The sequence below is a fragment of the Sylvia atricapilla genome, chromosome 23 (assembly GCF_009819655.1).
Source record: "Sylvia atricapilla isolate bSylAtr1 chromosome 23, bSylAtr1.pri, whole genome shotgun sequence".
NCBI classification, from domain to species: domain Eukaryota; kingdom Metazoa; phylum Chordata; class Aves; order Passeriformes; family Sylviidae; genus Sylvia; species Sylvia atricapilla.
Window position 1 is genome coordinate 5,328,464 of NC_089162.1, and position 12,974 is coordinate 5,341,437.

The 12,974-nt window shown below is 62.1% G+C and overlaps 2 protein-coding genes across 2 annotated transcripts; both read right to left on the reverse strand.

The window, feature by feature from the left end:
* Positions 1 to 2,350: 2,350 nt before the first annotated feature.
* On the reverse strand, positions 2,351 to 6,693 carry NHERF4 (NHERF family PDZ scaffold protein 4). Its single transcript, XM_066334669.1, has 10 exons — positions 6,590 to 6,693; positions 5,200 to 5,227; positions 4,918 to 4,982; positions 4,473 to 4,684; positions 4,153 to 4,339; positions 3,934 to 4,070; positions 3,654 to 3,858; positions 3,320 to 3,516; positions 3,051 to 3,221; positions 2,351 to 2,899 (listed from the first exon to the last, which is right to left on the reverse strand). The coding sequence occupies exons 2-10, from the start codon at positions 5,208 to 5,210 to the stop codon at positions 2,855 to 2,857; spliced, it is 1,230 nt and encodes a 409-aa protein (XP_066190766.1). The 5' UTR covers positions 5,211 to 5,227; positions 6,590 to 6,693; the 3' UTR covers positions 2,351 to 2,854.
* On the reverse strand, positions 4,619 to 12,870 carry NLRX1 (NLR family member X1). The gene is made up of 13 exons (XM_066334666.1): positions 12,326 to 12,870; positions 11,780 to 11,899; positions 11,549 to 11,676; positions 11,270 to 11,330; positions 10,797 to 10,897; positions 9,985 to 10,601; positions 8,196 to 9,610; positions 7,307 to 7,393; positions 6,971 to 7,222; positions 6,590 to 6,866; positions 5,200 to 5,227; positions 4,918 to 4,982; positions 4,619 to 4,684 (listed from the first exon to the last, which is right to left on the reverse strand). Coding segments are annotated over exons 3-12 (2,961 nt in total). The 5' UTR covers positions 11,670 to 11,676; positions 11,780 to 11,899; positions 12,326 to 12,870; the 3' UTR covers positions 4,619 to 4,684; positions 4,918 to 4,980.
* Between the last annotated feature and the right edge of the window lie 104 nt (positions 12,871 to 12,974).

Genomic DNA, 12,974 nt, shown 5'->3' on the forward strand with positions numbered 1-12,974 from the left:
GCTGATTGGCCGCCGGCCCCCCCTCGCGCCAGGCCACGCCCCCTCCGCCGGGGTGTGGCCGGCGCTGATTAGCGGCGCCGAGCGGCGCATGCGCAGCGCGGCGGCGTGAGGGCGGCGCGGCGGCCATGGTTGGTGAGGGCGGGGCGGGGCGGGGCGCGGTCGCCATGGGAACGCGGGGGCCGCGCTGGCCCCGCCGCCCCCGGGACGGACCCGCGGCCCTCGGCGTGCCCCTGGCCGGCCTTGCGAAACACGATCGCTTCCCCTTTCCTGAGGACGCCTTCCCTTTTCTAAGAACGGCCCGGACGCGGGGAAGCGGCGCTGCGCCCCCCCCGTCGCCCAGAGAGGGATGTGCCCGAGGCAGGAGCGGCGCCGGCATCCCCATGGCAAGGCAGGGAATGGGAACGGGAGAGCGCCCAGTGCACCTGGCAGGTACCTGAGGCATCTCTCCGCAAAGGCAGGGGGAGGCAGAGCCCACCGAGGCTGAGGTCTGGTTCCCGACATCCCGGATCCAACGGGAGAAGGAGCAGGAGCAGGGCAGTGAGAGCAGCAGGGAGAGAGAGGAGGAGCCGGGAGGGAAAATGGGACCAGGCAGTGAAAAAGGGGACCAGGGAGAGAAAAGGAGATCGGAGAGAGAAAAGGGACCCGGGGTTCAAAAGGAGACAAGGGAGGGAAAAGGGAACCAGGGAGTGAAAAAGGACAGGGGAAACAAAGGGGACCAGGGAAGCTAAAGGGAACCAAGGAGTGAGTTTGTCAGAGTTGACTCCACCAAACTTTTAAAAAAATTACAACATGGGCTTGAAAGTCGCTTGAGTTCTGTTTCTTTGCTGCCTTCAGATCCTCTTTCCATCTCCTCTCCCAGACAGAAGGACACATCCTTTTGCAAAAACCAGCTGTGGCTGGTGCCGCACGGCGTCAGCCTCACCGCAGGGGCTGCGAGGGGAAACCAGGAAAACGGTGGGTGCTGCACTTTGGCCACATCAGTTTGGGGACACACGAGCACCCCAAACTCGGGCCTGGAGGTTGGACAGCACGGCCTCAACCTCTGGATTTGACCTCCCGCGAGGGAGCTTTGCCTTCCCCTGTGGCACCCACTTGCTGAGCAGCCAAATGGACAGCACAGCGAGGAGCAGCACTAAACACAACAAGGGAGACTGGCATGGATTGGTTATAAAACTCCCTGCCTTCATTTTATTGCCTTTGGTAAAGCTTGGTAAATATTTCTGGGACAGGCAACTCCTTGTCTGGCTTTAATTACCTGGGCAAATTTTCCTAAGGATTATATTGACCTCAAATATGTCAAGGTTTATTGAGGCCGTGTTCCTGAGGCTTTTCCCATTAGGTGCTAATGGATTCTGGCTAATAGTCAAGCCGGATTGACCACCAGCAGGTGCCCTGGCCAGCTCCACGCTACCACAAGTACCTGGGGAGAGAACTGGGGAGGGCAACATTGACTTTGTGAGAGCCAAGTACAAAAATCACCATGGCTCTGATCCAAAGAGATCAGGAAACACGCTTGAGTAATTGCATTCCCGACTATCTGCTTCTCTGGGCATTATTCACTCCACGTTGGGGCTGTAGCTACGTGGGAGACTTCAAGCAAAGGTTGATTTTGCTTGGAACTCTTCTGACTGTCTCAGCTGGGACTTTTGGGAGGGTTTCACTTGGGACTATTGGGGCAGATGCAGGGACCCCACACCTTGGGGTGGGCTTTTCCCACTGTTCAGTTGACTGTTCAGCCCCAAAGCAGCCTGCAGCTGGGCAGCCCTGCTCCCTCCCGAGCTGTCAGCTCCCAAAGGCGCTGGACAAGGACTTTTTGCACCCCAGATGCCTGTGCTGAGCTCAGAGGACACAGAGGCAGAGCCTTCCCTGCCTGACGGGGCAATGCTCCAGTATCACGTTTCCGTTCTCGCTCGAGAAGGGGCTGAGGTAAAACCTCAGCCAGAGGTTTGCGGTTCCTGGCCATGTGCAAAGCTCTGTGCTCGTTTTCACTCTCCCACGCTCGGCAGAGAGGTGAAACTTCCTCTGCTGGGATCCCCCCCGTCCCGCTCCCCCAGCATTGTCACCGCATGAACGGATGCTCCCGATGTGTCACCTGCAAGGTGAACCCTCGGGAACAACCCTCGTCATGGAGCACAAGGGATGCCTACAGGAGTTTGCTCTCAGATTCCTGGAGGAGCAGTGCCCAGGGGCTCTCAGGATGGCTCTCAGCCCCCACCCTCTCAGCAGCACGCCTGGAGAGGTTACTACATCCACTGCCCAACTCCGGGCTTGGGAAGAGAGGACGGATCTGGCCCTGGAACGTGCTGCCAAGTCGCAGTGCTGTCCATAACATCACCCACACAAACAGCAGTGTGGATTTGTCCTTTAATCACACCCCAAAAGGGTGGTGCAGGAACAGGCTGGTGGTGGGTGGTGGACACTCACTGCCCACAGCTTCAGGGAGAGGTTGAGAGGAGAAGCACAGGAGAGACGTCCATGCACGTGCAGATCTGAGCCAACCCTCAAGTCCCCTGGGTCATGGTGCAGAGGGCAGTGCCTCAGCTCTCCTGGGAACTCCCAGAGCCTGGAGCTGGGCAAGGGCTTCAGTGCAATGTCCTGAGAAATCCCTGGAGGTAGCTGAGCAGGCAAAGACACAGGTCTGTGGTCGGGTTTCAAGGAGCTGCCATTGTGGTTGATAAAAGCTCTGAGCCAGCCTCGGTGAGCAGAGACGAGTCCCTGGGAGTGTCATGCTGTGAGCCAGGCATGGAGACACAGGAGCTGCGTGTGCAGGGTCCATGCTGAGCAGTGCTGAGGCCCCAGGGGCTGTGCTGTGGAGGTGCTGTGTGGGAGAGTCTGTCCAGAGGCTCCTGGGCTGTTAGAACGCCTGGCACAGCTTCATCTGTTCCTCCTGGCGCTGGCTCTGCAGGGACACAAGTTAAAGAGGCTCTGCCTGGACCACACAGCCTCCTCCTGGCAGCACCACATCCTAGGGGAATGTTAGGATGGGCAGAACAGGAGGGTGGCAGCACTCAGAGCGCTGCCAGGCTGTGAGCACTGCCCTGAGGAGTTACCTGTATGATCTCTATACTGTTGGCAGCAGCCATCAGCCAGGACACGGGTCCCTTGGGTGCCACCTCAACGTCACAGAGCGCAGGGGAGCCACTGCGAGAGGGCAAGGAGGGCGAGCAGGAGCCTGAGGCGGGGTCACTGTCCCCAAAGAACTGCAGGGGGGACAGCCCGATCTGGAAGAGCAGAAGAGGGATGGATGCCCAGCCCCTGTGGAGGACAGCCACCCCACCGAGCAGCCTCACAGCACCCCAGGGCTGCCCCCAAAACCTACCGAGTGGTAGAACTCATCACCAGCAGGGTCGATGACCAGCAGCGTCACCTGATCCTCCCGGGCGCGGATCCTTTGCACCGTCTGCTCGTGGTCCAGCCCCTCGATGCTCTCCCCGTTCACCGCCAGCACACGGTCCCCTTCCCTCATCCCTGCCCGCTCTGCCGGCAGCCCCGCATCCACATCCCACAGGAACTGGCCTGCACAGCGGGGCAGAGACAGGGGAGAGGCTCGCAGAGGGGAACCGGCTCTGCTCACCCCCGTGTGCAGCAGGCACAGAGCTCTCAGCTCTTCCCAACCACGCTCAGGTACAACCCGCCCCTCTCAGCCCCCTCACCTACTCCCCCTGAGCTGCAGTCATCCTCCTTGAGCAGGAACCCGTAGCCAGCAGGACCCTTCAGCAGGTGCAGCTCGCGGACCTTGAAGGGCAGCCTGGAGGTGTCTGCCAAGGCAGCCGTGACCCGCAGGCCCCGCAGGCGATAAAACTCCTCCACGGCGCTGGATGCCACCAGCAGGGTCACCTTGTTGCCGCTCTGCTTTAGCTGGATGAGAAGCACAGGGCGCTCAGTGACACTCTCAACCCCATCCCTCGCCCTCTCCATGCCCGGAGCAGGCACCTTTTTGGTGAGCTGAGTGTGGGAGTAGTTCTTCACGCTGTCCCCGTTGAGCTCCAGCAGCCAGCAGCCTGGTGGCACCCCTGCTCTGTCCGCTGGCCCGTCCTGCAGCACCGACAGCTGGAAGGTGCCCTTGGTGCCTGCAGCAGGAGCAGAAGGGACATTTTGGGGTGAGTGAGGTGCTACAACGAGGAGACCCGTGGTGGCAGCATCCTGCTTTACCTTCTGGACAGGACACGCTGAAGCCAAAGCCGCTTTTGTCCCTCGTGACATGGCAGAGGCGCGGGCGGATGTCATCTGGCAGCAGCTGGGACAGGTCCCTGCCCAGAGATTTGGCTGTTTCATAGGAGTCACCATCCAGCACTGCCAGCAGGACCTGGTTCCCGCTGGCCTTGATCTTCTGCACCACCTGGAAGGAGCCAGGCTGTGAACCCTGAGCAGGCACCCCTCTGACGGGGCGGGATCAGGGTCCCTGGGGTCAGCAGGCGTCATCCATCCCCTGGGGAGGAGCCAGGCCTTCCCATGGCATGCTCCCAGCTTACCCTGAGGTGGTCCATGTGGTCCACGAAGTGGCCATTGACCTGGAGCAGGCGGTCCCCGTCCTGCAGCCCCCTGCGCTGGGCCACCCCTCCCAGCTCGATCTGCCGGATGACGTGGCCCTGGCAGCCCAGCTCCTCGTGCAGGCAGAAGCCGAAGGTCTCCGTGCTCTCCTTGCTCAGGAGGTAGAAGCGGGGCTCCCCCACGCCCTCACCATCTGTGTGGGGGCACACAGTGAGCAGGGATCCTCACACACGTTCTCCACCCCATCCTGGGCTGGGGGTCTGCTCATCCCTTCTGTGTTCACGTCCCACAGTCCCCAGTGTGAGGCAGCTCAGGGCCCCAGCAGTGCCCAGGTGCCACCACCCCGTGCAGACACAAGGACACCCAGGTGCCACAAGCCCGTGCAGACACAAGGACACCCTGGGAGAGGAGGGTGCGTTTATTTACCCGTGTCCTCAGTCAGTGTCAAGGCAGGGTTGTCGATCCCAACTTTGGGGTTAAATTCAAATTTTCTGAAATGATAAAGGGCAGGAGAGGCCACGTTAGTGCAGGATGGCCGTGCCCCTGCCTCCCCCAGCCTTGGGGAGCTTGTTCCTCCCAGAAAGGGCCAACTGGAGCCTGTGCCTCCTCTTCCTTGGGGAAAGCCAGATGGGAATTCCCTCTTGGACCATTCCCCACATCTCTCCTGAGCCCCAGAACGCCCCTGGCCAAGGGGAGATCAGCACTTACATGATGGACATCTTGTCTCCCTCGAGCCCTGCGGAGGGAGAGGAGAGGTCAGCACAGGAGGTGGTGGGCTGGGAGCAGACCCCACGCTCTCGAGCACTCAGGGCTTGTCCACTCTCAGGCTGAGCCTGCCATGCCAGGTGAGGGGTGTGCCGAGCCCACACAGCCCCCAAGCCCCTCTGTCTCTCAGCACAGGTTGTTCCTTGGCCCTGACACCAGGGTCCTCCTGCATTCCCAACAGCAGGACCTGCTGCTCGGGTCCCATGGGCACTCACTGCAGGGCCAGAGCAGGGCCAAGCAGATGGACTCAGTCCTGGGGGTTCACAGGGCTCTTCAGTGTGGGGTGAGAAGGTTCACCAGGTTCCCAGAGAGCTGCTGGAGCCAGGAGAAGGAAACAGAGACCTTCCCCTGCACACACCCCCCACACAACCCCTCCACACCTCTTCGGGCACCAGAAACCACAAACCCGGGGAGAAGAGATTCCTCCCCAGGATCCCCACGACGAGACATTTTCCTGCACACCTCTGGCTCCTTCCCACAGGCTGCCTGAGCTCTGACATTGCTCCATCTGGCAGCAGATGTGTGTGTGTGAGTGGGGAAGGGTCTCCAGAGGATTCCCCGGGCACATACCTTTTGTTTGCTTCATGGCTGCAGGGATTGCCAGAGGGAGCAAGGTACAGGGTGAAGTGGCAGGGAAGTGTCCCCGCCTCTTCCAAGACGTCTCAGGTTTAATGGTTAAACAGCTCCGAGTCTCCCCTGCCCTCCCAGCCCCAGGGAAATGCCAGTCGGAGCTGGGAGCAGCGACCAGCACTCCAGGGTCACCCAGCTTGGGGACAGCTCCTGGTGGCTTCCAGGGGGACACACGGGGGGAAGAGTGACTGGTTCAGCGCTGGAGCAGAGGTGGGCTGCTCCATGGCAGTGCTGTGGGATGGGGAAAGGCAGAACCCTCCACTCCAGCTGCTGGAGAGGTGGCTCTATATCCCTCCCCAGGAAGGGCCCGAACAGGAGATCAAGTCTTGGTACTAGTGTGCTTCAGTGGAAATAAAAAGGTGCACTTTAATGCTCCCAAAAGATTCACAGACAAGCCCCAATCCTGCTCCCTGCCACCGCTCTGGGCAGGGTGCAGGGGCTGGCTTTCCACAAGCCCAGAAGAGCAAAGTCCCATTTTCTCCTGGCCTGATTTCTGTCCCGTTCCCACACTTCAGCCTCGCCTGCAGACGAGGCTGACCCCACACACCCAGCACCTTTGACAGCACCATCCAGCCAGCTTCTCCCGGTGGGTAAGGGCACAGGGAATGTGCTGCTGGGCACACACCACTGCCCCACCCCTGGCTGGTGGATGGGCAGCAGGTTAGAGGCTCCCATCCTGCAGTTTCCCCAGCATTTTCTTGACCTCGCTCTCGACTCGCAGGAATTTGGCTTTCCTCCAGGGATTGGCAGTCTGGCTGCGGCTGCTCTCCAGGTCCTGCAGGAGGAGGGCGAGGTGCTGCCGGACCCGCTCACGGTCCCAGAAGGGCAGGTTCCTCTGCACCACGTTCAGGATGTGGGACCAGTAATCGGAGACGTCGGTGCCCGCCGTGAGGAAAACCAGAGCCCTGACACCATCCCGGTCCATGCGCAGGCTGTCAAGCGCCCTCTTGCCATCCTCACTGATGTCGTTGAAGTAGAGACTGGGAAAGCAAGGAGCAGACCCTGGTGAGGGCTGAGGGGAAGGACAGAGGCAGACAGGACAGGGATCCGTGTGGGCAAAAGGGATGTGGCAGAGGGGACTCACTGCACTTTGTCCAGCGTCTCGTGCCTTTTGGCCACCTCCACCACGCGCAGGGCCGCCGCGTCCGTCAGGGAGTTGTAGCCCAGGTTGAGCTCCTGCAGGTGCTGGTTCTCGGCCAGGTGCTGGGCGATGGCCTCGGCGCCGGGGTCCCCCAGCGCGGTGTGCAGCAGGGACAGCTGTGTCAGCGAGCGGTTCCCGGCCAGCGCCTCGGCCAGGTACCGGGCGCCCTGCTCGCCCACGGGGTTGTTGGCCAGCCTGTGGACACGCGAGCTCAGCGAGTGCCCTGGCACCTGGTGGGCAGCGGTGGCAGTGTCATGCAGGGGCGGGGGCCGTACTCACCGCAGGCTGCTCACCACACACTTGTCATGCAGGAGCAGGTCACGGATTTCCTTGCAGGCGTCGGAGCCCAGGCTGTTGAGCTGCAGACTGGCGCAGAGCAAGGCACGGGGGGTGACAGGAACAAAATGGCTGTTACCTGTGAGCCTGGCAGCCCTGCCCGCTCCGTTTTGCCCATCACCATCCTCCCTGGGCTCCCCAAACTAGGCCACTCCAGGTTTCCTCTCCCAAAGGGAGCACAGTGACACCGCACTGGAGCATGAGCCAGCAGAGCCAGTGCCAGCAGCAGCAGGGCGAGGGGAAGGGGATGGGGGAATCTTCAGGGGGTGGGTGAAGGTCAGAGGAGGGAGCAGGGCTCCATCAAGCCCTCCTGAGCATCTGGAGGAAGGAAGTGCGGCACAGCCCAGCTGCACAGCCCGATCCATCTGTGCCGAGCACGTCTCGCCACCACCTGGGCGGCAGGAAGACCTGCAGCTCCACCAGTGTTCTGGAAGGTCTCTGGGAACATCTGCACAGCCCAGACTCCCACCTTCGGGACGGCAAACTCCTCACAGAGCTAACGGCACGGGGATGCCGAGTAACTTCCCGTAGGGACTCGGGTCTGTCAGGACAGCTGGCAGCCCGCCCAGCCTGTACCAGCTGCAGGGAACTTCCCAAAAATTCCTGCGGGAGGGTGAGCTGGGACTGCAAATCCCAGCATGCAGTGCCCTAGAAAGGCTGCTCAAGGAGTGTTGCATGTTGGAAGCTGTAGTTCCCTAGGTCTGCACTGAGGATAAACATGTCCTTTCCTAAATTTTCCACCTGGGCTCCTAAAGCATCCCTGTGACGGGCAGGGGAGAGAAAGAACCCAGGTTTTGAGCAGCACTCAAGGGCAGGAGGAGGTTCTACTCACTGGAGAGCTTTGCATCTCAGCAGGACAGGGAAGAGGGTCCTCAAGCTGCCGCTGTCCAGGTTGCAGGAGGTCAGGTTCAGCTCCTCCACCTCGTGACACGTGGTGCTCATGACAGATGCCAGCACAGAGCACTTGAGAGGGGTCATCTTGACGGAGGAGAGGTTGACAGCGCGGAGGGAGCGGACGGCCTCGGCCGTGAAGCGCTCGTTCTGGAACTCGTGCAGGAAGAACAGGTAGTCCATGAGCTCAGAGGGGGGCAGGCCCTTGCGGCCCTTCCTGATCACCGTCTTCTTCATGGCCTGGGCGATCTCAAAGGCCGCCAGGTTCTTGATGGAGCAGCCCAGCTGCTCCAGGATGGCGCGGTTACGGCGGGACAGGATCCCACCCATAAAAATAGGGAAGAGCTCGAAGACCTCGTCATCCGGGGCCTCATCAGGGTGGCGCATGGGGCCCTCCACGCCCAGGATGCTGGAGTTGATCTGGTCCAAGACGTCGTCGTTGTAGTAGTCCTCCTCTTTGAAGAGCTCCTCTGCCATGGTGTGGGCAATGGCGTCCCTGTCCTTGCCGCTCACCTGGGAGAAGTAGCGAGGGAAGATCTTGAGCAGGTTGAAGAGCACGGGGAGGAAGCGCAGGGGCAGCACCTTGGAGACGATGTTCACAACCACGGCCACGTCTTCGCTCACCTTCCCGATGACCTCCGACAGCTCCTTGCCCACCCTCTGGGCCAGGGTCTTCTTCTCGCCCAGCACCACGTACAGGGCTGCCAGGTACTCCTGCATGGCGGGGATGGTGAAGACAAAGGTGTGCTCCTTGCCCGGCTGCACGCACGGGCTGAGGAAGAAGCGGAAGACGTCGCTGCGGAAAACCTCCAGGAGGTTGAGCTCGCTTTCAGTCTTCATCTCCACCTCGAAGCACTGCCGCAGGTCCTCCTCTGAGAAGCAGGTCTTGCGGGACATCACCCCCTCGTAGGCCAGCTTGCCCACTGTCTTGGCCACGTACTTCATCATGGAGATGTGGGTGGGGTCGGCGCTGTCCAGCACCTCCCCGCTGAAGTTGAGCCTCAGGAAGCTGGTGTAGATGCCAGTCAGGGTCTGGCTGGGAGGAACCGTCCTGGTGAAGTAGAGGAAGTGCAGGGTGGTGCACACCAGCCAGCAGTAGGAGGGCAAGAAGCAGGCGGCCGTTATCTGGTTGTGACGCTCCAAATTCCTCGACAACATCTCCACCAGGTTCTCCTGCTCTGCTGAGGCGCGATCCTGGCTTTCCTCTCCGGAGCAGCCGGGCTGGCTGAGGCGCATCTGGAAGTAGAGTTTCTGCAGGTTGGTGTCGGAGAAGCCGCAGATCTCGGCGTAGCGTCCCACGTACTTGCCGGGGATGCGGCGCACGGCCGACGGGCGCGTGGTGACGATGATGCTGGCCTGGGGACACAGGGGTGAATGAGCTTGGGGCTGCTCAGCAGAGCACAGAGAGGTGCACAAAGATCACCCCGTCCACAGGTTGGGGTGCACAAAGCCGCTGCACAAAAGGCGCTGGATCAAACCTGGCCCAGGCAGAGGGGACAGAAAACTTCCCCATTCCTTCCTGGACATAAATAAAATCTGGAAGATCACAGTTCTTCATTTACCTCACCAGGCCTCCCCAGAGATCCCACATGAGGCCACCTCGACAAGTCCCTCCAGGAACAGAGGCTGCCTGCTTGCTCCCAGCCAAGCTGGACCACCAATAATTATCCCTGTGATGCCTCAGGGCTCACCCCCAACCTTTTCCCAGCACAAAGGAGTGCAACACCCACCTCGGGCAGGAGGTATTTCCTCAGCAGGTTGACCACGATGGCAGAGGGAGGCACGGGCTCGTTGGGGTCACAGCACAGCTCCGTGCCAGCCAGGCGAAAGTCCAGGTTGAGGCGCTCCAGGCCGTTGAGGATGAAGAGCACCCTGAGGTTGGAAGCTTCCAGCACCGGCACCACATCCCGGAGGTGCTGGTACTTCTTGGTGATGAGGCGCCTCAGGGACACGTGGGCGTGGCTGTGGGACAGGTCCTCGCAGGAGAAGGGGATGACCAGCTCGAAGCGGGGCAGGCGGCCGTGGCACCAGTCCACCACCATCTTCTTGATGAGGGTGCTCTTGCCCGTGCCCACGGTGCCGTAGAGCACCACGTTCTTCACCTGCCGCCCGCAGGCGTCCACGTCAAAGAGGTTGTGGAGGCTGATGACCTTTCTACGGGGCTGCTGGAGCTGGTTCTGGATGGTTAAATCAGGGGAGGGTTTCAGAATCTCCTCCAGGGAGCTCTCCCGGATCACTGGGTCCACGTGGACGGCATCCAGAGAGAAGGAAGGGCCGAACTGCCTCTCCTCGTTGGGCTGGTGGCTGAACCACGCAGACAGGCTCTTCTGGTGCTTCTTGATGGCACCTGGAAGGAGGAAGGTGTTGGACATGATGAGGGCTGCTCACTGGCAGGGGACTGGGCAAATTGCCTGCCCAAAGTCACAGCAGAGAGAGGACAGGACCCAGTTATGGGGAACCCTCATACTGCCCAGGACAGCAGCTGCCCTCACCCCACTGTGTAGGACCCTCTAGACCCTCCAGACCAGAGCTGCAAACTCACCAGAAGAGGCCACGTTCCTCAGCTGGGACTGACCATGGCGAGAGGAGCCGGGCTGGGCAGGGCTCCCCTGGGAGTCTCCCTGGAGAGAGCGAACACAGCCCCTGTGGGAGGAGGGAGAGTGTCAAACAGCTCCAAACCCTGCCTGGGGCGGGGTGGGCAGGTCACAAGCGAGGCTGTGGGAAGTGCTGAGAGGAGCCAGCTCACCCCTTCCTTCCCCCACAGCACAGGAGAGCACAGGGCCGGGGTAGGGGCACGGCTGGGAGGTGATGGCAGGTCAGCAAGCCACAGGCTGTGCATTCCCAGAAAACCCCTGGGGAGGCAGAGGAGGTGGGCTGGAGCCAGAGCAGGCAGGGAGGTGGGTCTGGGTGTTTTTCTAGGTGGAAGCAAAGCAAAGTGTCCCTGGTGCCAAAGCCACCAGCTCAGCCACCCAGGTGCTGTGACAGAGAGCACCAACCGTGTGACACTGACTGTACCTGGGGAGGGAGATGCTGCTGGTGCAAAGGATCTTCCTGAATAAACACCTGCCTGCAGGACCTGGTGGGGAGGAAAAATGGTCAGGAATGGTCCTGTCCAGCCCAGCAGGGACCATCCACCCACCCAGGGGCCACCCACCCACCCAGGGGCTATCCAAGGCCCCACCCAGCCCACTGTTTTCACACCTGGCAAGCGTGCCCCACACCCCTGCTCAGCTCAGCAGGGATGTCCACCAGGGACAGGCTTCCCTGGGGGCCAGGGCTGAGAGCGCAGCTCACCTGGCACGGCAGCAGCACACACAGACACGCTGCGGGTCCCCGTGCTCCCTGCCAGGCACCGCGGCGGCCGTGCCCAGCTGCCCCAGGGCAGGCAGCTCCGGCACTGCACGGCCCGGGACATCCTCCACCTGAAACACGCAGGGCGGGTGGGTGACGGGTTCCGAGGGGCTCAGCAGAGCGCAGGGGGCTGTGGGGGTGGATGTGGGGCAGCACAGCCCTGCCCAGCCTTACCTGCCCCAGCGTGGTCCGCTCCGGCAGAACCGGCTGTGCCGGCGCTGAGTCAGCTCCCGGCCCGGCTCAGCAGCGCGATCCCTCGGGAGTGGTGCTCACGGCCCCCGACATCCTGGGAAACTGAGGCACGGGGGAGAGAGAGCTAAGCAAAGCCCAGCAGAGAGGGAGCGACGCTCGCTCACACCTCCCACAGGTCACGCTGTTTACGGTCCCTTTTTCTGTGATCCAGATGGAGAAATCGGGGCACAGGGACGGGGGCAGAGGAGCTGACCTTGAACACGGGTGTCCCGATTTCGGTGCAGAAAACAAACCCCGCTGCGCCCCGTGTTCCCAGCCCCTTCCCAGCCCTTCTGCGGAGCCCGGGGCCCTGTGCTGCCGCCCTGCTGCTGAACCCTTCTGGGGACCCCTCTGGGGACCCCCGTGGCACTGCTGGCAGACGTGCCCCGGCTCCCTGTGCCCTCCCCGCTCCATGGCGAGGCCATGGGACAGGAGCCGGGGCGGCGGCGGGACCGGCACCGAGCGAGGCGACAGCGGCGGCAGCATTACCTCGTCCAGCAGGATTCCAGCCGGGAAAGCCGAGCTCGCCGTGCCCGAGCCGCCGGGCTCACGGAGCACAGCCCGGAGCTGCCCATCCGCCTCCTGCCATGCCTGTCCCGGCCACGGCTCCGCTGCGGAGGCGGCTGCTTTTGCAGGCAGAACTTCCTGCAACGCCATCGTGCCCTGTCCCGCCCCATGGCCGGCGCTCGCCAGCTCCCCGAGCTGGATGGGAGAGCGCCTGGAGGCTGCCAGAGACACCCGCAGCCTTCCCCAAAAGGCACAGGATCGGGGGGAGCTGCGCTCTTACCAGATGTGCTGCGAGGCGGGGATGTCCTCCGGGCACATCTGGCGGCTCTGCATCCCCAGCTGCTGCCCGGCTGTGCAACAGCAGCCTGCGAGGATGGGTTCTGCTCCGGAGAGGATCACCCCCCAGCGGGAGAAGGGGCTGGGGGAGGCTGCGCCGGCAGCGCCTGGTTGTGCCTGTTTGACACACGTGGTGCGCTCACACAAAACACGCACACCTGTACCTGCCCTCTCGCTGCTGGCAGACCCGCTCTGGCCACCCAGCAGGGGACAGCTGTGTCACTGCGGCCACACACGATCTCAGTCCCTGGATGCCGTGCCGGGAGGTGCCAGCCCACCCAGGGGGCTGGGGGGT